This window comes from Hemibagrus wyckioides, linkage group LG23 (assembly GCF_019097595.1).
Source record: "Hemibagrus wyckioides isolate EC202008001 linkage group LG23, SWU_Hwy_1.0, whole genome shotgun sequence".
Lineage (NCBI taxonomy): Eukaryota > Metazoa > Chordata > Actinopteri > Siluriformes > Bagridae > Hemibagrus > Hemibagrus wyckioides.
The window spans coordinates 3,702,354-3,727,353 of NC_080732.1; the positions used below are offsets into that span (position 1 = coordinate 3,702,354).

General features: G+C 39.7%; 2 protein-coding genes across 4 annotated transcripts in view; one reads left to right on the forward strand and one right to left on the reverse strand.

The window, feature by feature from the left end:
* Positions 1-5,938, forward strand: part of vill (villin-like) — a 12,363-nt gene extending 6,425 nt beyond the window's left edge. The window contains exons 8-20 of the mRNA XM_058377050.1: positions 1,071-1,149; positions 1,235-1,333; positions 1,414-1,567; positions 1,647-1,747; positions 1,819-1,956; positions 2,194-2,352; positions 2,823-3,002; positions 3,211-3,356; positions 3,447-3,591; positions 3,675-3,863; positions 3,953-4,021; positions 4,642-4,896; positions 5,305-5,938. Coding sequence (XP_058233033.1) covers positions 1,071-1,149; positions 1,235-1,333; positions 1,414-1,567; positions 1,647-1,747; positions 1,819-1,956; positions 2,194-2,352; positions 2,823-3,002; positions 3,211-3,356; positions 3,447-3,591; positions 3,675-3,863; positions 3,953-4,021; positions 4,642-4,896; positions 5,305-5,418 — 1,828 coding nt within the window. The 3' untranslated portion in view covers positions 5,419-5,938. The remainder of the gene's footprint in view (positions 1-1,070; positions 1,150-1,234; positions 1,334-1,413; positions 1,568-1,646; positions 1,748-1,818; positions 1,957-2,193; positions 2,353-2,822; positions 3,003-3,210; positions 3,357-3,446; positions 3,592-3,674; positions 3,864-3,952; positions 4,022-4,641; positions 4,897-5,304) is intronic.
* A 1,273-nt stretch (positions 5,939-7,211) lies between these two features.
* The window catches only part of plcd1a (phospholipase C, delta 1a), a 29,427-nt gene continuing 11,638 nt past the window's right edge, over positions 7,212-25,000 (reverse strand). For all 3 annotated transcript variants that reach the window (XM_058376453.1, XM_058376454.1, XM_058376452.1), the window contains exons 3-15: positions 20,483-20,711; positions 20,218-20,347; positions 17,922-18,150; positions 17,643-17,844; positions 16,016-16,160; positions 15,046-15,198; positions 13,014-13,160; positions 11,587-11,743; positions 10,786-10,902; positions 9,997-10,175; positions 8,948-9,083; positions 8,714-8,863; positions 7,212-7,608 (exon numbers count right to left, since the gene is read on the reverse strand). In XM_058376453.1, the coding sequence (XP_058232436.1) occupies positions 7,520-7,608; positions 8,714-8,863; positions 8,948-9,083; positions 9,997-10,175; positions 10,786-10,902; positions 11,587-11,743; positions 13,014-13,160; positions 15,046-15,198; positions 16,016-16,160; positions 17,643-17,844; positions 17,922-18,150; positions 20,218-20,347; positions 20,483-20,711 (2,063 nt within the window). In that variant the 3' untranslated portion in view covers positions 7,212-7,519. The remainder of the gene's footprint in view (positions 7,609-8,713; positions 8,864-8,947; positions 9,084-9,996; positions 10,176-10,785; positions 10,903-11,586; positions 11,744-13,013; positions 13,161-15,045; positions 15,199-16,015; positions 16,161-17,642; positions 17,845-17,921; positions 18,151-20,217; positions 20,348-20,482; positions 20,712-25,000) is intronic.

The following is a 25,000-nucleotide window of genomic DNA, read 5'->3' on the forward strand; positions in this document are numbered from 1 at the left end:
AAGGGTATATCCAAGCTCTTCCACAAGGGACTCTCTAGTTTGTTCTTCTACAATGATATACCCCATCTCTTGCTCAAGGGAATGTCTCTCCTCTTCCAGAGTTGTATATTTCATGTCTTCCACAAGGCTATTTCCCATCTCTCCAACAAAGTTATACCCCATCTTTTCTAAACAGGCAATTTATGCTTTTCCACAATGATGATCTTTCCACAAAGATCTCTTCCAATAGGGTATATCCCTGCTCTATACCTGTTGAGAGTCTATCCCTGCCCTTCCTAAGGGTATACTTTTGATCTTCCACCAGGGTATATCCCTGCCCTTTCAGAAGTGCATCTCTGGTTGTCCACCATGGTCAGAGAAGTTGTGAAGGGTATGCCCCCTCTCTTCCAGAGTTGTATATTTCATATCTTCCACAAGGGTATATCCAATCTCTACTACAAGGCTATATCCCATATCTTCAGCAAAGTTATACCCCATCTCTTCTAAACAGGCATTTATGCATTCCACAAAGATCTCTTGCACAAGAGTATATACAATCACTTTGCCAAGGGTATATCGCTGCTCTATCTCTAATGAGAGTCTATCCTTGCCCTTCCATAAGGGTATACTTTTGATCTTCCACCAGGGCATATTCCTGCTCTTTCAGAAGTGTATCTCTGGTTGTCCACAATGACCAGAGAAGATACCTCTGAAGTTGTGAATGTTACAAAAGCGGTGCTGGGCCAGGAGATGGGGCCAAAAGGGACCACCAAAAGTGACTGTGCCTGAGAACAGATTAGACCAATAATAATGTCAAACTTTACCAGTAAACATACTCAGTGATTGTTTGTGAGTGAAATCATGCATGTTTATTGATAGGAAGCATTATGCATTACACATTGATTAAACCTCCAACTTCCTCCTCATCTATGAAGCTACTGTATGACCTTGCTTTTCGACAAGGGTATATCCTGGTTCTTCAGCTAGAATACATCTAATACACCTCTGTCCTTCTGCTGGGGTCATTTCTTGTTTATGCTCTGTTGTTGCACTTCCTTTTGATACTGTCTAATTATTTGTAATGTTTGCAGGGTATCAGATGCCAGTGGTAAGCTGATAGTACAGGAGGTCGCTTCTAGTCCATTGACCCAAAGCCTTCTGCATTCTGATGTGAGCAAATCCGTCTCTCTGTCTTAGTCATATTGCCTTTGTTCTGTGTGCCACAGGCATTAAACGTTTGTAATCTCTCTTTTAGGACTGCTACATTGTAGACATAGGCGGCGTCTCTTTAGCAGTGTGGAAAGGAAAGAAGGCTACTGAACAGGAAAAGAATTCAGCCCTTCAACAGGCAGTGGTAAGCTCAATTTTGCATTAGATTATGTATTATTTATCCTATAAGAATCGCCATTGCCTCATCAAAATGTTCCCTCTCAGGGATTTATTAAAGCCAAAAACTATCCCCCTACCACTCATGTGGAAGTTATGAGTGAAGGAGCAGAATCTGCCATGTTTAAACAACTCTTCAAATCCTGGAAAGAGAAAGGCCAAACCCAGGGCCTGGGGAAAACCTACACCAGGGGCCAGATAGGTATCCACTCTATTATCAAACGTAAATAGAAAGAAACATAGTGTCATGTGTGGCTGTGTATTGATTCAATGTCTTATAGCCAAAGTTGACCAGGTGAAGTTCAATGTCATGGAACTTTATGCTGAGCCGAAACTTGCTGCACAGGAACGAATGGTGGATGATGCTTCTGGAGAAATAAAGGTACATGCAATCACTTAAACATTACAATGTTCTTTCTACCATGTAATATTAACAATAACATTTACATTTAGATTTGGCGTATAGAGCACTTGGAACTTCAGGAGGTACCCCCCAGTACTTATGGGCAGTTTTATGGAGGAGACTGTTATCTTATTCTCTATACCTACACCAGGGCCAACAAACCACAGTACCTCCTCTACATGTGGCTGGTGAGCAAAAAGAATATAATATACCAAGCTATAGCAAAAATGTTGGTCAAATGGACCAACGTGAACTTGAAATCCTATCACTTGTATTCATGATCGTCTGTGGACAGATGTGCTTATTAATTCAAATCTCCTATAATTCTGAAATACTTATTATAGAGAATTATCAAAATCCATCTCACTCATACCACAGCTAATCTGAAATGTGTCGTCCTGAAAATGCACTCATGTATTGTCCAGGGCCGCCATGCCACACAGGATGAGATAACAGCATGTGCATACCAGGCAGTGAATATAGACAACAAATATAATGGAGCACCTGTTCAGGTCAGGGTGACCATGGGTAAAGAGCCACGCCATTTTCTGGCCATGTTTAAGGGTAAACTCGTCATCTATGAGGTAATTATACATTTGTGGTTAAATAATAATGAATGATATGTACTGCTGTTTTTCAATATTTACAATTTCCATGCAAATGTATCATAGACAGTTACACTGTAGTTGAGAAGGTACCTTAAGGATATTCCTAAGTTACCTTAGGAAACTCAATCAATTAGGCAAGTAATATAACAAGCGAGTTTCTCCCAGCCATACTACATTGTACATTTTCACTTAATGTTGCGAATAAGGGCTGGGATGGGTTGGACTTTATATTCATTCTTAGTTTAATCTATTAATAATTAATAATAAGTCACACAATAGTGGGATGGAATGTCATACAGCTATACACCTTCGGTATACACAGTATATCCAGTCCATATTACGCTCTCAAGAACTCATCATAGCAGGAACTAGTTTCTGTATTAAGGAGATAATGAGATGATATATTTGTCAGCAGATGATCTAACGGCATGGTGCTTTGTTTTAAGGGTGGGACAGGAAAACCGGGAGTGGTAAACCCTGATCCCGGTGCTAGGCTTTTCCAGGTTAAAGGAACGGATGAAATGAATACCAAGGCTACAGAGGTGCCAGCAAGAGCTTCTTCTCTCAACAGCAATGACGTCTTTCTTCTGAAAACAAAGGACGTGACTTACATGTGGTATGGCAAGGCAAGTATTTTTTTATATTTTAGTGTCTTTTGTTAATTGTTAAGGAATAAAATGTGACAGCGTTTACAAGTATGGGGAAATGATTAGTGACTTGTTGTGGGATGTGGTCCAGCATGAAGATTAGAATCTCACCAGCTTCTGACCAATCAGGTTCAAGAAGTAAGGTCCTTTTTTCTCCATGTCTGTGTGTCTTTGTGTGTATGAATAGGGCTGCAGTGGTGATGAGCGTGAGATGGGGAAGACTGTAGGTGATGTACTTTCAAAAGAGGACAAGCAAATTGTGATGGAGGGCCAAGAGCCGGCTCAGTTCTGGGTAGCCCTGGGTGGAAAAGCGCCATATGCCAGTGACAAGAGGTGCCTCAAGACATTCCATTAGCATCTCTTAAACTCTGTATGTACTGTAACCTTAAACATCACATGCTTAAATGCCATTCACCTCACCAGGTTCGAGCAGGCGACACCATCGCACACTCCTCGCCTTTTTGAGTGCTCTAACCAGACAGGCCAATTCCGTATGAACGAGGTGGGCCAATTCTCTCAGGATGACCTGGATGAGGACGATGTCATGTTGCTGGACACTTGGGATGAGGTTGGTTTACATTAAGCTATGTTTTCCGTTGGATTTGTTGCTTTGGTGCTCTTGGCTGATGGTGCTCATCGTATTCTTCACAGGTTTTCCTGTGGATTGGCAACTCTGCCAACCAGTTTGAGATCCAGGAGTCTCACAACTGTGCAATAGAATATCTGAAGACGCATCCAGCTGGTCGCGACCCTAATACCCCCATTATCTCTGTAAAACAGGGCTACGAGCCGCCGACTTTCACAGGATGGTTCAACGCCTGGGATGCTCACAAGTGGAGTGTGAGTGGGTGGAAAATAACTGGAACCGGTCACTAAAGTGCACTGGCATTGACTTTCCTAAAGAACATATCTGAATTTGTATTTTTCAGGGAGGTTTGTCGTATGAGGAGATGAAGAGTAAACTGTCTGCCTCGGGATCGGTTTCACAGATCAGTGTGGTAGGTTATGGATGTGTTGAGAACTGATTTGAGGAATCAAAACTCTTAGATAAAATGGTGTTACACTGTTCTATTGCTTATCACTGCGCTGGAACCGTTCAGGTACCTTCAGTATGAATCTTTTAGTTGTATTACTGCATCCCATCATTTTCTAAGAACAAAACGGTACTGTCTCTAGACACTTAAACCAACTAGACCCTAGTAATAAATAACACCACAGTTCCACTCCCAGTTAACTCCTAATTATGGTAATTGGCCAGTCAAAGGCAACTGGGTGTGTGTAAACATCTGTCCCAATTCTAAAATTCAGATTTAGTGAATTAAAACTGAAATAAATAAAAGTCTTTCATCAATCGTTGTATAAATGAACTGCTCTTGATTAGCCGCTTGGGAGAACTAATTAGCATAGACCAACAGTCATGTCCAAGCAACACTACACACGACAGAATCAGCAATACTAAACAGTACAATTTTAGTGGCAAGTTGGTACACAATACTCAGAATCCTACCTTACCAGTAGAGAATAAATTCTAGATAGATCTTAAGGCACACTATCAGTATCAATTCCTACCTGTAATCTTCTCTTTCTTCTCTCACATGAACCTGAACAATCCTTTTAGAACATGAACAGCAAAGTCATCAACAGGAAGTCAGTGGGCGGAGAGATGCTCAGCAGTGCCCCTGGGGGACCCATCGCTGAAATTGCCTCTCAGGTCTCCAAATCCCAAAATCCTCGACCCCTCATGAGCAGCAGCAACGCACGTGTCAATACGGCTCCTGTTAAAAGTAAAATCACAGTGAATTTGGGTCCTGAGCAGCTGAGCAATAAGAGCTCTGCTGAGCTTCCTCAGGGGGTGGATCCCGAGAAACGAGAGGTGGGTAATGAGGAGCGACAATGTTCTGTAGAGTGAGCTACTCAGTCAGATTTTATGTTGTGAATCAGGACCTTCTAGTGTTGAGTTAATGTAGTATAACAAGGTTAGTTTCAAGAGGGAATCGCATGGATGCACTGTAAGTGCTTGAAAGCAGGGCAATATGTAAAATGTCTTTCTAGTAAAGCTTCCTCCCTGTTAACTCCTAATTGTGCCAGTTGGACAATCAGTAGCTTTTAAAAGTCATTACATCCATTTCTAGAATCTTCCAGACTGTTTGAAGACTGTGTAAACTTGAGGCATGTAAGCTTTCCCCACTTCCATTCTTTCCACGTGCCAGGTTTAATGGTCATTACATCTTCATACCATGCCCAAAAGCATCGCTTCTCATCTCTGTCCTCTGTATTACAGAATTATCTGAGTGAAGCAGACTTCGAGAGTCTCCTCGGCTGCACCAGAAGCGATTTCCAGCGCTTGCCAAAGTGGCGTCAGAGCGACCTGAAAAAGAAAGCCGGGCTTTTATAAGAAAACAAAATAATGGAAAAGAAACCTTTATGTATCTAATGGGCATAATCGACTAGACAAAGAAATACAATGGATATATAACAAATATTCCCAAACAGCTGATATTTTAGAAAATATTACCGCCAGATCAAATCAGTATCACTGAAACAGCAATTTGCTTGCAGAAATGCCTTTTATATGCTTAAGCTATTATTATAAGCTATTATATGCTTAATAGCTATGACATGTATGCTTGAGAATAAACTTTGTTGAGTAATAAATGGCTGTATGTAGAGCAGGTTGTGAAAAAGTATTCAGACTGATTTCCCAATCTGACAGAAGGTCCGTTTATTTACAAATAAACAAATGATTTCATAAGTACAATGCACATATAAAATGTAAAAAGACATCATTGTAACCTGTAGAGCGGTAGAAAATATACGACTTGTTACTTAAGTGTATTTAGAGTTCAGTCCTATTTCCAAATCTCTGTCTCTGAAATGATATTTCAGTAGGTTTGAACATTTCTCATTTTCATTCCTCTAAATAAATTTGCTTTCTCAAAATCTTCGGCCTTCTTTTGTTGCTGCTGCTGTAGAACTTTTGAGAAAAATGCACACTGGTAGGAACCGGCAAGAGGAAAAATGTACACAATGTATAACAGGACCAAACGTCCTCCATCAAACATGAAAGAGGAATCCTGATCATCTCTTACACTGGGTATTTACACCGACCAGGCATAACATTATAACCCCTTGCCTAATATTGTATTGGTCCCCCTTTTGCTGCCCTGAGCCGTAATGACGTGTATTCTGACACCTTTCTATCAGAACCAGCATTAACTTCTTCAGCAATCTGAGCAACAGTAGCTCATCTGTTGGATCGGATCACACGGGCCAGCCTTCACTCCCCACGTGCATCAATGAGCCTTGGCCCCCCATGACCCTGTCACCGGTTCACCACTGTTCCTTCCTTGGACCACTTTTGATAGATACTGACCACTGCAGACCGGGAACACCCCACAAGAGCTGCAGTTTTGGAGATGTTCTGATCCAGTCGTCTAGCCATCACAATTTGTCCCTTCGTCAAACTCACTCAAATCCTTACGCTTGTCCATTTTTCCTGCTTCTAACACATCAACTCTGAGGACAAAATGTTCACCTGCTGTCTAATATATCCCACCCACTAACAGGTGCCATGATGAGGAATTCATCAGTGTTATTACTTCACCTCTCACTGCTCATAATGTTATGCCTGATTTTATATCGTGTATAATCATGATTAAAACACTAATGGTTTGTGACTAATTATGAATGAATGAATGAATGAATGAATGAATAAATAAATAAATAAATAAATAACGCACACACATGAGAAACTTTTTAAAAAGTTTTATTCAGACGCTTTGTGTAAGAGTAGTGACTAGTGAAGCCAACGTACTTCGACTGGTTTAATGCTTACAGACTCGAGTTGAACAGATCACCACCTCATCTAGCAGAAATAAAATATACGTAGTGATTACCTGACATGATTGAAACACTTTCACAGACGTTACATATCAACTAAAGACCCCAAACATAGCAAACAGACATTAGGATATATACATTAGAAATGACTAAAAATAAAATTCAAATATTAATATTAATAATAATAATAATAATAATAATAATAATAATAATAATAATAATAATGATAATAATAATAAACCCATGTCTAATTCCTTCTTAAAATGAAAAATTCCCATTATTTTTATTTATTCCAAATAAATGAGTAGCATAATGTCATGTAAGTCGTTTGTGTTCCTGCGTGCTGGATTTATCCTGGTTAAAAAAAAAAAATAGAAATATTTATAGACAGTGTTGTGATGTGGGATCACTTTAAAAACAGTTTCATTAAAACCTGATTTCTATCACACACACACACACACACACACACACCTACATTTTTACATTTGTAGTTAATAGAAAATAACAGCATTAGAAATGGTCATTTCTTAAGGAGCCAACAGATAGTGTCTCTTTTTACAAGGAAAGGTTTAGACAGTGACCATTTCCTCCACATTCTAGAGAAATATATAATCGGAGAGTTTTCTGTGACGTCTCCTTTAACCCCTGCACTGACTTCAGGCGTCCAGGACCATGAGGTGGACGAACAGTTTTGCTGAAGGGATGACGTCGCCGTTTTTCGTGAGCAGGGGAATGTGACGGTATCCTGTGGAAACACGGTGGCATTCTTGAATTAAAACTCTTATTACACTCACACTCATTCGTCACGTGTTAAACCATTGTATTCAAAGAATATACTTAAAGCAGCAGTCCGTTTTTTTTTTTTTTTGGAGAAGCCTGCTGATATCCATCCTGCTCCAGTCTATCTGCTGAAACTGTGTATAAGGTGGGGAAAATTTTTTAGAGCTAAGTAGGTGACTGAAGGTGCTGCATGTTGAGCTAATTTCAGGGCCAGTAAATGGCGGTAGTTTGAAGTGAAAAAACTAAATAGCTGGTAATACTGATATTCAAAGCTTAGTGGTGAAGGTGTTGGGCTACTGATTGGAAGGTTGTGAGTTCAAATACCAGATCTTCTAACCTGCTGCTGGGCCCCTGAGCAAGGCCATTAACTCTTAATTGCTTGGTTGTATAAAAATTAGATAAATTGTAAGGTGCTCTGGAGAAGGGTATCTGTTAGAAATGTTGTGTGATGTCTAGAATTTTTTTTAAATGTTACAGACTGCTCCTTTAATGCAAATAGCCGTCTAAAAGAAAAGGGTCATTTTCAGGTCACTAGCACAGCGTCTAGAGAAATGGACTTCAGTGAAACGGCACGTATTTACACCTCAGAGAATCTGAACATGTCCTGGATGACATTAAGCATTAAGGTGTTAACTTAAATTGAAAAATAAATGGAATAAAATATTTATTTACAATTAGTTCTTAAAAAATTTCCAACACATTTTGATTAAAAATTTGATAAGGATTTTATTTTTATTTATTTATTTATTTATTTATTTATTATTATTATTATTATTATTATTATTTAATTCCGATAAATTTAGCATTAAATATTAGATTTCATTCATTAATTTCATTGAAAGAAATCTTTTTTATTTCTTTTTTTTTTTGCCATCCATTGCCAAGGAAATGTTGGAAGGTCAAGTTGGAGAGGTGAAAACAATTCGAAATCCAGAGCTTTATGAGCTCCTGTAGCTCATTAGGATGACCTTCACCACTTATATCAGAGATTGTAGGTTCAAACCCCCCCCATTTTTTAAAGCAATTTTCCCCATGGGATTAATAAAGTGCTTTGAATCTTGAATCTTTACCATTCTGCATGCTGGTAAAAGGTAGTGTGTACTGGCCAATGAAGTCGTTGTGTGATGCAGTGTCGTAATCCTCCACCAGGAAGCGCACGATGGCCAACTCCGGCACCTGAATGGTGAAATCGAACCTTGCGTTCCACGACGGATTGAAGCCTGAGAACGGAAAACATCACACAGGAAGTGAGTCGACTTTCATGAACGCAACAGGAATAAGATCTCTTTGCTAATGACGCTTGCCGTTGTCTGTGATGTACTGCGTCTGTGAGCTGGCTCGGTCTGTCGGCACTCCGAAGATATCCACCCTGACATACGGGTCCACTATGGATTTGGGTTTATCCTTGTTGAGTTTGGGAAGCTGCTGTGCTGAGATGACCTGACAGGAAACACACAGATTGTGCGGTTTATTCACGCATGTTTAGTGTCTAAAGCTTTTCTTTTTTATTTCTAAAATTCGATAACAAACACATCATATTTAGCTAATTGATTAAACATGGGAATGAGGAATAATTTCAGGCAAAAAAGGCTTTTTCTTTTGCAATAAATTCATTTCGCAGTGAGATCTTTAGAGAAAAACAGCTTGACACTTTGCAAAGTAAAAGTATTCACCCCCTTGAACCTGTCCACATTTTATAAGGCTACAAGCTAGAACTGAAATAGACTTAATTGCTGCCCTATATTATGAAAATATTAAAATTTGATTTTACTTTATTTTTAATTAATCCTAATTAACCTTATTTCACTATCTGGTTGTAAAATAAACAAATAAAATGTGGAGAAGTTCTAAGGGTGTGAAAAAAATGCAAGGCACCAGACCTGTTGCAGTTTTACTGATAAACAGCACCACCTGCTGGACAAAACACGCAGCATTCTAAAATCCATCCATCCATTGTCTATACCTGATTTATTCCTAATTAGGGTCACGGGGATCTGCTGGAGCCTATCCCAGCACACATTTGGGCGAAAGGCAGGGGTACATCCTGGACAGGTCACCAGTCCATCACAGGGCCACACATATAGACAGACAACCACTCAAAGCCAATTTAGAATTACCAATCAACCTATTGTACGTTTTTGGACTGTGGGAGGAAACTGGAATACACCCACGCAGGCCGAGAAGAACATGCAAACTCCAAACAGAAAGGCCCCTACCTGTTCGAACCCAGGACCTTCTTGCTGTGAGGCAACAGTGCTAACCACTAAGTCACCATTCTTAAAAACCAAAAAATAAAAACATCAAAAAGCAGTGCGTTCACAAGGCATATAATATATTTAAAATAGATATAAACCATGACGTGCAGGATCTTCTTCTTCAACCAGGGTCCTTGCGTGAGCATGTTAGGGTTAAACCGAGACCCCGGCTTCCTCATGAATTCAGGCTTCAGGATGTAGCCGCACTTCCCATTAGGGAGGAATCGTCCTTGGTTCAAATCCATCTCCTTGCCGTATGTTTGGAAGTTCAGAGCCACTGTTCAAACAAGCAAAAGTTGTTTTTATTTATTTATTTATTAGTGTATAGTATATCCAAGTGGAATGCAAAAAGAAAAATGCCTCCCTTACACCAAATACATGTTCAGTGCCTGAATTTTGTCTCAGCTACGTTGTTCATGTTACTAAAGTAATCAGTATTACAGTAGCATTGTGCACAAACTGGGCGGCTACATCAGCAGACTATAGCATAGTTTTTTCAGCAACAATAACATCAAAAATGTCTTTTACATCATCCTTTTATTTTATGAAGGGATATTAAAAATACAGAAGACAAATTTGTTCTAATATTAAACTGAACAGCTACTTGGAGATATTTACATCCTGGACGCAATCATCTACCTCTGTATTTTAAGAACTTCTCATGGAGCCTCTAAACCTATTGAAAAGTCATTTTTTTGTTTGACAATAATCAGGACAAGAGCTGAAATTATGTGAGGAGAGAGAGAGAGAGAGAGAGAGAGAGAGAGAACCTGACATAAAGTAATGTTTCTATATACTGACTGATACTTTGAATGTACATAAGATGAGTGTTTAAAGAAATTTGATCCATATAAATCATAGACTAATAAAAAGAAATAAAATGGCACCGATTTGGCAGCCTGCGTTCCACATGGTCACAGGATTGTAGTTGGACGAGTCTGTCCGTGTGCCCGCGGGGTAAATCCTGCTCAGCTTGTCCATGTTGTGGGTAATGTATTCAGTAGCTGAAATGAAGAGAGGTCTGCTTAGGAGATCAATTTAGGGCAGATACAAACAAGATAATGTGGCTATGTATGAGTAATGACACACAAAACACACTAGAAGGGTTCTTTTTTATATCTATAAATAGGTTTTTTGCCCTTTAAGTGTGATAGAAAAATATCAGCAAGAATCAAGGGGAAGGTGTACAAGACAGTGGTGAGACCGGCCATGCTGTAGGGTTTAGAGACTGAGGAAGAGACAGGAGTCAGAGCTGGAGGTAGCAGAGCTGAAGATGTTGAGGTTCTCTTTGGGAGTGAGACGGTTGGACAGGATTAGGAACGAGTACATCAGAGGGACGGCTCATGTTGGACGTTTGGGGGGACAGAGTTAGGGAGGACAGATTAAGATGGTTTGGACATGTCCAGAGGAGGGAGAGTGAGTATATTGGTAGGAGAATGTTGGACATGGAGCTGCCAGGCAGGAGGCAAAGAGGAAGGCCAAAGAGGAGGTATATGGATGGAATAAATGAGGATATGAAGCTAGTGTTGAGGATGCAGAAGATAGGGATAGGTGGAGAGAGACGATTCGCTGTGATGCTAACGTGACACGTCAATGTTAGAGATGGAAAATATCCTAAAATCTGAAACTGAATGTTAAAAGGTTTTGCCTTAAAATACACGCAGAAGCTGCTTTCTATACAACGTTACCTGAATTTTCTGCCAGGTTCTTGGCTTTGCTTTCCTTGAAGGACGCCATCTCGTAGCAGGCCTGCCTCTCACGCGAATGCTCGAAGCTGTTGAAGTGAACGCTCTTGCAGTAGATCACCAGGTCGGATAGCTCTTTAGCGAGCTGGATCTTTTTTTTCTAAATTAAGAAACAAGTCCATTTGTATGAAAGTGTATGTGTTTAAGAAAAAAAAAAGAAAAAAAAACACATGGTTTGCTATTTGAATGAAAAATCATGTGGTTTCAGGATGCTGATTAACATCTCAAACATGGAGAACTGTGCGCAGAACTCATTTATTGTCTGGAAAAACATGAGTTTTCTATTTCTATTTCTACCCCCTTTCTATTTCTCCCTTTCTCTCGCTCTTACGGTTTCTTTCTTCTTCTCTCTACCCCTGCTCTCTCTCTCTGTTTCTCTCTTCCTCTCTCTACCCCTTCTATCTCTCTTCTTCTCCCTCACTGTTTCTCTCTGCCTCTCTCTACCCCTTCTCTCTCGCTGTCTCTTTCTCTCCCTCACTGTTTCTCCCTGTCTCTCTGTCTCTACCCCTTCTCTCTCTCTCTCCTTCTCCCTCACTGATTCTTTCACTCTCTACACTCTCTCTCTCTCTCTCTCCTTCTCCCTCACTGATTCTTTCACTCTCTACACCCTCTCCCTCTCTCTCCTTCTCCCTCACTGATTCTTTCACTCTCTACACCCTCTCTCTCTCTCTCTCTCCCTCACTCTCACTGTTTCGCCCCATCTCTCTCTCTCTACCCCTTCTCTCTCTCTGTTTCTCTCTTTTTCTCTCTACCCCTTCTCTATCTCTCTCTCTGTACCCCTTCTCTATCTCTCTCTCTCTCTACCCCTTCTCTCTCTCTCTCTTCTCTCTTAATTTCTCTCTACCCCTTCTCTCTCTCTACCCCTTCTCTCTCTCTTCTTCTTTCTACCCCTTCTCTATCTCTCTCTACCCCTTCTCTCTCTGTCTCTCTCTCTCTTAATTTCTCTCTACCCCTTCTCTCTCTCTTCTTCTTTCTACCCCTTCTCTCTCTCTCTCTCTCTCTCTCTTCTCTCTTAATTTCTCTCTACCCCTTCTCTCTCTCTTCTTCTTTCTACCCCTTCTCTATCTCTCTCTACCCCTTCTCTCTCTCTGTCTCTCTCTCTCTCTCCCCACTTCCCACAAACTGTCATCAAAGTCTCCCTTATTCTTCAGTGTATCATGTCACCTAGACACAGTAGATTTGTACAGACCTTCTGCTGTAATCATAAATCAGTGCAACCCAGGGTTCATAATCTGCTCACATCCTTTCTTTAAACACTACTTTGTTCCAATGTTCTTCCTTCATGTTGTCTCGGGGACTTTTTTTTCTCCTCATCCCCCGGATCTGTATCTACATCCAGATTTCATGATAACAGTATGTAGGTGCTGCACCTTCGTTTTGGTCTCCTGTTCCCCCTGTTTGGCTTCGGCGGATTCATCTTCTTCAGACACGCAGTCCGCGTCATCCGTGTTGTTGTTAAACGCCACGTCCAGCTTGTTTAGGCGTTTACCTTTCACCAGGATCCGCCCCTTTAAATCCTGCAAGCAGAAAACATTTTCTTTACTTTTCACACACTATAGAGGGCGCCGATTTAGATCGTAGCAATTAGCTCTAAAGAGTGGAAATGAACGAGGTAACCTTTGCGCTGTGCGACGTTAGACTCGTGTCCAGATCTGCAGTGTAGGATTTACTCTGAGAGCTTTGTCATTATTTCATAATGATGCCTGAAAGCACAGTGGAGAATATCCCTCAATGAGCTGCTTAGGGCAGCGGGCACTAACATCCACAGATGGGGAAAAATCAGAGAATCAAATAAATACCCATAATGCACTTTGCTGCTTGTAAAATAAATAGAGAGGAGATCAGCATTGTTTTTTTTTTCATTTATACACTTCAAATTCACGATTCTCAGATTTTCCTGAGGAAAGAAGTCAGAGCTTGACATCCTGTTCCTGCTGGCACATCATCCTTTTTCACAGAGAGTGCCAAAACTTTTACTCCTGCTGTGTTTCTTTACAAAACGTGTCACTGTTTGGTTTTTTTTCCAGAGACGCAGCTTCACAAAAATCCCCGGATCTTTAAAAGTATTAAATGGCACTGAAAGATGACTCCTTGCTCCTCCTAATGTCTGTGTGCTTTCGTTTGCAACCTCGTTTGTTTCCCCGGCAAGAGCATTCCAGTCCCGCCCTATACCCCAGAGGCAAATGAGTAAGAATGCAGGAATACTTCCAAGAAAAAAAAAAAAAAACCCAGACCGAACACACTCTAAGCCAGGAATCCTCTCAGAAGCCCCTAACCTCAGAGTATACGCCGGCTGAACAGACAAAACTTCACTCTGTATCAGGACCACCTCACATTTTTAAAAATAATAATAATATTAACAATTAATGAAATAATGTTGTGTAATTGTTTCTTTTCCAGTTTACAGAAGTACTGCTTCCACTGCTTTTTGCGTGTTATGATACAATTATGGGAATTTAAAGAAACAGGAAGTTCAGAAATTAGATTAAGGAAGCCATCTGAGGACGCCAGGGACAGGAAAGGTTTTAGCTTCTGTTGTGCTACCAAAACATCCCAAAAAGCCTGAAGTCTATTTACAGTCAGGACGTTTAACTGTAATCTTTACTCGATACAGGTCTTACATCTTGGGTTTAGGGAAACATCAAAATCATCCACATGTGTCTGTTTGATTTAGTAATGCTGTTAAATACAAAGCTAGAGGAAAGGGCTGTCATGCGTGTGCTCCGATGTACTGCAGAAATCAGAAAAGAATTTTGTTTTTTTCTGCTGGTGTTTTAGATAAAGAACATTAGAAGATGTCGGTATGAACAAATAATCAAATGTGATGTAATGAACAAACTCAGAGTTGACCGTTTTCCTACAACGCCATGTCCTGTGGTGTTTTATTCCTCGTATCCTACAGCAATCCGCCAGTTAGAAAACTATATCTGAATAAGAATGACTTTTTATATCCGTTTGTAGTTACATTTAACATTGTGGAAACAAGTTCCTGTTATCAATGTTCCTGTTTTCTCTCAGATTAAACTAACTTATCATTTGTCATGTTAGTGTGAACCCAGCGAGTCCGAAATAAACACCTCCTATTATGACAGATGCACATGTTTTTTAATCCAGTATCACATATTATATATAGAGAGAATCTGTTATATAAGCCCCCTATGTAAGCTGTTGCTATAGCAACAAAAATGTAATATTAACCAGGAATTGTTTTCTTTCTGTCTTCCCACATTCCCTCCTTTCATCAAGCAAAATTCCCTGGGCCCCTGTCACTCAGAAATGGCAAAAATATCCACGTTATTTCGTCCACCCCGTGTCGTTTATCAGTGGGTCGTTTCTCCGAGTAGCTACACCTTTTAAATAAACAGCGGTTTATTAACCCCAGCGTAATTAAACATGGCTGACCTCAGGCGATGGCAAGCAGGTGGGAACCTCTTTCCCCAGCGGGCGAGTGAGAAGAGCGCTGCCCAGGATGGAGGTCATGTGGCGAGCCATGACTTTCTGCTGTTCCACTGAGCAGTGGTTCTCCAAAGACAGGATTACGGGATACTGAGACGTCTGCCAAGAAAAAAAGAAAGACGTGAAGCATCTCTGATGGGATTCTCTCACTTGCCTATTTAAAGCTTGAACACAAATCCTGATGGGTGTCGCTGTGGCTGAATGTTGTTTCACCTATAACATAGTCTGATACCTCAGTGTTAAGAAAATTTCAACAAAATGATGTGGAACTGAATAAATGTTTTTATTTCTTTTTACAGTTACAGTGTTTTGAATTATTTTTAATTACAGTTTGCTCACTATACAGAAACAGACTTGAACAAAAAAATATAGTAAAATTTTATTTCTTTTTACTTTTTTGTTTTTTAATTATTTACATTTAATTTATTTTTTACACTTTTATTTCCCTTTTTTTACATTTAAATTCACACATTTTTATTTTGATTCACTCTCTTGTGCTTGTAGTTTATATACTGAATTCCATTTTTATTTCATTTTTATGTTTTTATTTATTTCTGTTTTATATTTACTTTTTTATTTATCTACATTATGTTTTTTTATTTGTATCTCCCATTTTATGTTCGTATTTTTTATATGCATTTATATTTACATTTATTTTTTATTTTTAATATTTGTATTTATTTATTTATTTATTTATTTTTACTATATCATATTTTTTTATTTATCTCTGTTTTTCATGTACTTTTTTAAAACTATTTTTAATGTTTGCTTTTATATTTTTCTGTTATTATGGTCACATATATATCCCTTTTTTATTTGTATTTATCCCCCCCTTTTTTTTATTTGTATCCAATTCTCCTCTCCGTATTTAACCACTTGCATACATTTCTGATGAGCATTGCGCGTCTCCACTTACTTTAAAAGCGGACTCCTTGATCACCTCGATGACGTCCTTGAACAGCACCTTGGACGTGAGCGTGTGTCCGTGATAGATGATGGGCTCACCGTTGGGTCCATCCCAGCAGTCCAGCTCCACACAGCGGCAGCTCTTTAACAGCGCTCTGGAAAAATGTCCACAGAACAACAGCGTCACAACATGTAACTACCCCCGAGGGCATTTTCAGCTTTTCACATTTCGTAGGAATAAACCTCTAAACATGTCCTTCTAGTTGCAGTATTTTGTGTGTGTGTGTGTGTGAGAGAGTGACCTTTATTCAACTATGTCACTATGTCACATCCAATAAATGTTTCTATAGTAACAGCTCAGTGATTAGCAACTGAGTTCTTTAGTAACAACTCACCCTACCGAAACAGATCTGTACAAAAAACAACCAAAAAATGTGTCTAAAATTTTGTGTTCATTTAACATTTGCGGAAGGAGTCTCCAGTGTCAGAGCTCTGTGTCACAATCTCATCAGTTTCTCAAAGTCTTGTAGAAAAGACGAGGCTGGTGAAGGAGATGTAAAGATAACAGGTTTCGCAAACTGTACCTAAAAATGGATAAAAAGCACGATATGAAGTTCTTTAATTAATAAAAAATTTTAGTCTTTGAGGGAAAAAAAAACTCTCTGGACCAAACAACACAAAACCTAGTCACTGACAATTTTCCTCTAAAAGCAACCCCCCCCCCCAAGCCCCGCCCCCAACATAATTTAATCCTTAAAGCAATGAGCTCCCACTGTGTGTGTGGAGTTTGCATGTTCTCCCCATGCTTGGTGGGTTTCCTCCGGGTGCTCTGGTTTCCTCCCACAGACATGCTTTTAGGCTGACTGGAGTCTCTAAATTGCCCGTAGTGTGTGATTGCGTGAGTGAATGAGTGTGTGTGTGTGTGTGCCCTGCGATGTGTTGGTACTCCGTCCAGGGTGTATCCTGCCTTGATGACGCCTGAGATAGGCACAGGCTCCCTGTGACCTGATGATAGATCGGATAAGCGGTACAGACAATGAAATGAAAGCAATGAGCTCCTGATTTCTCTCTCATTCATTTCAGTGTGTCTCTTTTTTCTCCTCCTCGATCCTGTTCATCTCTTTCAACCCATCATCCACGCTCAGCTCATGCGGTGAATCAAAATTCACGACAAAATCAGAAAATGTAATAAAACAAAATATCTGTGATGTGTCACGCTGACGTCACAAGACGTCCAAACCTAAAGGAACACTCAGGTTTCACTGTTTGCTCCGAAAATCAACAGAGCAACAGCTTCTTTTCTCACTCTTGTTCATTAACCACTTCAGACTCTGCAAGTTTTCTGTCGGTAATTCAATAAAAAATGTATGTAAAAATGCCAGGTATGGTATTGTTTACTTGGAGCAGTGATGCTGATGTAATCAGGATGCTGGGTGTGGCCTTGAATGTGGCTCAGCCAATCAGAATTAAGGACTGGAACTTTTTTTGTTGTTTTTAATATTGATCCATAACTACATTAAAACTAATAGGTACTAATCAGCTCCCAGAGTGAGGAATGTCCGTGATGGGTTAAGGAACAAAATAAAAATAAATAAAGAATAAAGTAAAAAAATTCAGATATGAGAACATGACCGTACCTGATGTAGGCCTCGATACTGCTCGGTCCTTTGAGCTGGTCCTCCATCAGGTAGGTGTTATGGGAGGAGGAGATGAAGTAATGATTGAGTGGTTGCCTCATGTCCTGATATACACCGATGTGGGCAGGGTTCAGGATCAGACCTTCCAAATGGGTCAGATACCTCAGGAAGCCGTCTTTGGTCATGTACTTATTCTGCTTGGCTGGATCACACAGAAATCAGGTGAGGTGAAATCAGCTAAAAAGGAACGTCAAGGAACTCAGACGACAGAGATGTTACCTGTAAGATCTGGCTCGTATTTGTCTATAAGCTTGAGCGCGTCGTCCAGAGACGCAGCCTCCTTCTGCTCCTGCTGCAGGAAGGTTAGCAGATCGTTGGCACTCATCTGACCACCGGTTTTCGCGTACTTCCCATAGATGACGTCGATTTCGTCACGTTTCGTTAGCAGCTCATAGAAAAGCTTGATCTCCTCTCCCTCCAGAGTTCCTGACCTCGATGTGTCACATTTCTGTGAAAGAAATGAAAAATATCAGCTTGACAAGATTAAAGTTTGAAAGAAACAGCTTCTTTTGGAAGGGAACGCTATTGGTGGTACTGCAGCTGGTTCAAAAAACGATGCAATATGTTTCGATTTAAATATCACAAGGCGACTATGACCATCTTACACATAAGGGACACTCAGGTTTCGCTGTTAGCTCCGAATAACGACAGAGCAAGAGCTTCTTTTCTCATTCTCATTCATTCTTCAGACTCCATTGGAAATGACATTTTCTGTAAACCAGTAAAAATGTATGTTTTCATTTCATTTCACTGGTATTTGGTACTGGTGCTTAATCAACCATATAATCAACTTCTCAACCTGTAATTTAATCTGAGGAAGACTGAGGAATCGCACAACACAGCTATGGCTCACTAGACAAGAGGAAGCGCAAGCACACTTTTCACCATTTTATGAGAACCAGTGAGAATTTTAGAGAAACCGAGTCGAGAGAGACAAAAAGACCGAAGCGCTAAAGCTCTGCTGCATCAATTTCTTTATTTAAAGATGAAGCAGTCAGTCAGTTAAACAAGATTATGGGTAATGGAAAGTGTAAACAGGCCAACATGCATGTGTGGTAACACTTGGAACACTGATTATAAGCACATGGTGTCCTATTCCTTACACTGGAATGTACATAAATATAACAAATGTAATAAAAAGCCTATATAGTGTGCTTGTTTTGCCTCAAAAATCAGATTTAGACAGCTGCAAAGTCTAATCGAATCCTTCAGTGTTGCTTTAGAGTCCTTCAGAGTTTCAGTAAGGCATGCCGAGCCCAAACTGACTCAAACCACACCCCAGCTGACTCACTCTCTCTCTCTCTCTCTCTCTCTCTCTCTCTCACTCAAGTGGTTTTGTTGTGTTTCTTGTTTACTGAGACGCCGAGCTCTACAGACATCACAGTCTACGTCCTGAAACCACAGAAATCGGTTGCATCAACAAGGATCTGTGCTTGACAACAAACTCACAGGAGCGACACGTTTGTGAAATTCCACACTAACCAGTCACACAAACCAGTTACGTGACAAATCTTGTGTACATGACAACTGTGACACCACTTCCTGATCTCCTTTAAATGAACACCACAAACTCCGCCCCTAATACTAATTTTAACCTTTTTTGTATGTTTCAGTCACTTTGGAGGTAAAGCGCTCAGAAATTTTCACAGCATTCAGAAAATTTTTACAATGTCATATGTTGTTGCAAGCACGGTGACTTAGTAGACAGCACTGTTGCCTGATCGCAAGAAGATCCTGGGTCGAATCCTGGGTTCACGCTTTCTGTTTCCGGTTTCTTCCCACAGTCCAAAAACATGTACATTAGGTTGATTGGTAATTCTAAATTGCCCGTGGTTGTCTGTCTATATGTGTGGCCCTGTGATGGACTGGTGACCTGTCCAGGGTGTATCCCTGCCCTCCAGCAGATCCCCGTGACCCTAATTAGGAATAAAGCGGGTATAACAATAAGCTGAAAGAGATACTGGTTACAAGGAGCAAAGTGAACCAGCAGGAACCACAACTGTGTGTTTGATATGTTTAGGATACATCAAGGTGGTAGAAGCGTGGTTATAGCAGGTTTATAACAGAAACGAGTTACACAGACAGAAGGTTTTTCAGGGCAATGAATCCTTGAATATGTCCTGCACTGAGAAATAAAGGTGGTGTGATTTAGGACACATCCAAAGAGCAGGGGACACAAGTCTGACAAGTTTTTTTTTAGTAATAGATCAAATGTAGTCAATGTTGAAGTCAGACTGGATCATACACAATGACCTAGAGTCTTGAGTCTTGACTCACTGTGGGCTTTTGTACTTCTGCGTCTGACAAATAAACACCGCAATCAACCGACGTTTGGAAATGATCAGGAACATCAGATCTACAACCCACAGCTTTTCCCCACAGCGATCTGCCGTCTGTGCCAAATAAAATGTTATTTAGACAGTTAACAGAACTGTTTATATCAAACACACAGCCGGGTAAAGCGGTCGGAATCCTTTATAGACGATCAGATGATGAAAATAAAGGCGCTTCGTACCTCAAACAACATGGCGGCGTACATGTCGTTCACCTCGACGTTGATCTGGCGCAAGAACTGCTTGGTTTCCTTCAGGGTCATCTTGTTGTCGTGGTTTTTGTCGGCTTTCTGCATGCAGCTGATGATCCAGCTGTGACTCTGATGTAAGGTAGATGTAAATTTAAAGCTGGTCCTAGGCGATGCTACGTGACATTTTATTGGATGTTTTACAGTATACTATTTTTTTTTCTGATTGTCTACATTACAAATCTCCCCTCAAGGATACTGTTCGCTTTTCTGTTGAGAATTGAGGTTTTGCATGTTGGCGATGACCTTCTCCAGCCCCGTCACCCACTTCCTGGCGTCGTCTTTGCTGGTAGCGATCAGGTCGAGATTGCTGCGTTTGCCTTTGAAGATGATGGAGAAGCACCGATCCTCCACCGCTTTGTCCGTGTACTTCCGCAAGCCTTCGGACTGGCGGCCGAGACGCACCGAATCGATGTCATCGATGGAGACTGTGGAGAAGATGACGGAGAAGTAGTCAGAGTTTAGAGGGACTCTTTATTGCTAGACAAGAGGGAGAGAGAGGTTGAGATTGAGAGAGAGAGAGATTGAGAGAGAGAGAAAGAGATTGAGATTGTGAGAGAGAGAGAGAGAGAGAGAGAGAGAGAGAGAGATTGAGAGAGAGATTGAGATCAGAAGAAATTTCTGCGATTGCGTACTAATGTGCATTTTCAATTTATTTATTTATTTATTTTCATTATTTCCCCCCTCACTGGTAAATAAACAAACAAACAAACAAACAAACAAACAAATAAATAAATAATTTTATTTAATTTTTGTTAATGGTTTTGTCTTGGAAATGTATTCTATTATTTTCTCCTTTATTTTTTGTAAAAAAAAATTTCTTTTTTCTTTCTTTTTTTTTTTTTTTAAAAAAAGCTCTACAACTTTTTAAAAATATTTCATATTGACTCCCAGGTCTCGAGCGTAAAATAGATTTATCCTGGATAAATTTTAATCCTGGTTAAATGAAGAGTTACTCTCTAACACTATGAACACACAAAGATTTAAGTGTGTCTTTACTCATTTCTATATTTATAGAATCCTCAGTTTTGCGACTTTAGAACTGAAGCCTCAACTGAATCGTATTCACACGTGAGCTCTGGCTTTAAAGTCTGTTTATCACGAAAAGGTGAACCTACAGGAATCTGAAACAATACTACACTATAATCCTCTGCAGTTCCTAGTCTAACATTTCAAAGAGGATATGCTGTAGTACAGACTTTGTCATTGTCTATTGTTGACTTTGTCTGTGTTTGTAATCCAAGCCATGCTTCAGATTCGTCTGAAACCTGGACTGTGTGTCACGGCTGTATTGTTTGTTAGAAAACTTTATATGGGGTGATAAATCAAGGCCTGAGATTAATTTCCATAGATAACGCATATTGCCACTGGTTCGGATGGCCTTTGCTCTTAGAGAAAGATAACAAAAGAGTGCCACTGCTTCTCAAACCTCGCTAAAGGCTGGCCTGATTTGCTGCTGCTTACCGTATAACAAGCGAGCGTGAATGATGTAATCCGTCAGCAATCCTCACCCAGAGGTCAAAGAAAAGTCATCTATATCCCAGCTCTTGAGTCAGAAGGCATTGCTTCGCTTTCTATACCTGACAGTAGTTGTGTGCAGGATGTGAGATAAGTGACAGGTTTACATGCAGTAATGCACTCCTTCTAATACGTTTCTATAGTAACAGCTCATTCCCAGGGACCTGTGCACATAATGATCCAGTTAGGATCTGTTATAGTCTGACTCTAGTCAGAATAGTATCAAAGATAACACTATTACAGATAATAATTGTATTGATTTATGAACTTTTATGGGAGCAGCACAGTGACTTAGTGGTCAGCACTGTTGCCTCACAGCAAGAAGGTCCTGGGTTCGAACAGGCAGGGGCCTTTCTGTGTGGAGTTAGCATGTTCTCCCCGTGCCTGCGTGGGTTTACTCCGGTTTCCACCCACAGTCACATTAGGTTGATTGGTAATTCTAAATTGCCCATAGGAGTAAGTGTGTGTGGTTGTCTGGCCCTGTGATGGACTGGTGACCTGTCCAGGGTGTACCCCTGCCTTTCACCCAATGTGTGCTGGGATAGGCTCCAGCAGATCCCCGTGACCCTAATTAGGAATAAAACGATGGACGGATGAGCTTTTACATAACAGAAACCATTTATTCCATTTGAAAATTTATGGAATGTCCATAAAATGTCTATAAAATTCTCAGTTACACAAACACTAACGTGGGAAACATTACAGCAACGTTTGTACAACATTACTGCAACATTCAAGCACGTTCTAGGTAATGTTTCTGTAACGTTCCGAGTCGAACATTAATGCGGCATTTTTATTTTTAGGAATGTTAACAGTAATGCGTTGTTAAAATTCTCAGTTAGACAAAAGCTGATGCATTACTGCAGCAGTTCTACACAAACTTGCTGAAACCTTCTGACTTGTAGGAACATGAACAGGACAAACTGCAGCAGTTTTACTAGTAGGGGCATGAACTCAATTACAGCAACAAATTTACAACCTTGCTGCAACACTTTCTCTTGAAGGAAGGGTAACACAACGTTACTGCAACGTTTTTACAACATTACTGCAGCGTTCTTGCATGTATGAAAGGGACGACGTTACTGCAACATTCACGCAACATTTTTGTAGGAACAGTAACACAACATTACTGCAACGTTTATACTTGTAGGAACAGTAACACAACATTACTACAACGTTTATACTTGTAGGAACAGTAACACAACATTACTGCAACATTCTTAATTGTAGGAACAGTAACACAACATTACTGCAACGTTCCTAATTGTAGGAACAGTAACACAACATTACTGCAACGTTCTTAATTGTAGGAACAGTAACACAACATTACTGCAACGTTCTTAATTGTAGGAACAGTAACACAACATTACTGCAACGTTCTTAATTGTAGGAACAGTAACACAACATTACTGCAACGTTCTTAATTGTAGGAACAGTAACACAACATTACTGCAACATTCTTAACTGTAGGAACAGTAACACAACATTACTGCAACGTTCTTAATAGTAGGAACAGTAACACACCATTACTGCAACATTCTTGTAGGAACAGTAACACACCATTACTGCAACATTCTTAATTGTAGGAACAGTAACACACCATTACTGCAACATTCTTAATTGTAGGAACAGTAACACAACATTACTGCAACATTCTTAATTGTAGGAACAGTAACACAACATTACTGCAACATTCTTAATTGTAGGAACAGTAACACAACATTACTGCAACATTCTTAATTGTAGGAACAGTAACACACCATTACTGCAACATTCTTAATTGTAGGAACAGTAACACAACATTACTGCAACATTCTTAATTGTAGGAACAGTAACACAACATTACTGCAACATTCTTAATTGTAGGAACAGTAACACACCATTACTGCAACATTCTTAATTGTAGGAACAGTAACACAACATTACTGCAACATTCTTAATTGTAGGAACAGTAACACAACATTACTGCAACATTCTTAATTGTAGGAACAGTAACACACCATTACTGCAACATTCTTAATTGTAGGAACAGTAACACACCATTACTGCAACATTCTTAATTGTAGGAACAGTAACACACCATTACTGCAACATTCTTGTAGGAACAGTAACACACCATTACTGCAACATTCTTAATTGTAGGAACAGTAACACAACATTACTGCAACATTCTTAATTGTAGGAACAGTAACACACCATTACTGCAACATTCTTAATTGTAGGAACAGTAACACACCATTACTGCAACATTCTTAATTGTAGGAACAGTAACACACCATTACTGCAACATTCTTAATTGTAGGAACAGTAACACAACATTACTGCAACATTCTTAATTGTAGGAACAGTAACACACCATTACTGCAACATTCTTAATTGTAGGAACAGTAACACAACATTACTGCAACATTCTTAATTGTAGGAACAGTAACACAACATTACTGCAACATTCTTAATTGTAGGAACAGTAACACAACATTACTGCAACGTTCTTAATTGTAGGAACAGTAACACAACATTACTGCAACATTCTTAATTGTAGGAACAGTAACAACATTACTGCAACGGTCTAACTTGTAGGAACAGTAACACAACATTACTGCAACATTCTTAATTGTAGGAACAGTAACACAACATTACTGCAACATTCTTAATTGTAGGAACAGTAACACACCATTACTGCAACATTCTTAATTGTAGGAACAGTAACACAACATTACTGCAACGTTCTTAATTGTAGGAACAGTAACACAACATTACTGCAACATTCTTAATTGTAGGAACAGTAACACAACATTACTGCAACATTCTTAATTGTAGGAACAGTAACACAACATTACTGCAACGTTCTTGTAGGAACAGTAACACAACATTACTGCAACATTCTTAATTGTAGGAACAGTAACACAACATTACTGCAACGTTCTTAATTGTAGGAACAGTAACACAACATTACTGCAACATTCTTAATTGTAGGAACAGTAACACAACATTACTGCAACGTTCTTAATTGTAGGAACAGTAACACAACATTACTGCAACATTCTTAATTGTAGGAACAGTAACAACATTACTGCAACGTTCTTGTAGGAACAGTAACACAACATTACTGCAACATTCTTAATTGTAGGAACAGTAACACAACATTACTGCAACGTTCTTAATTGTAGGAACAGTAACACAACATTACTGCAACGTT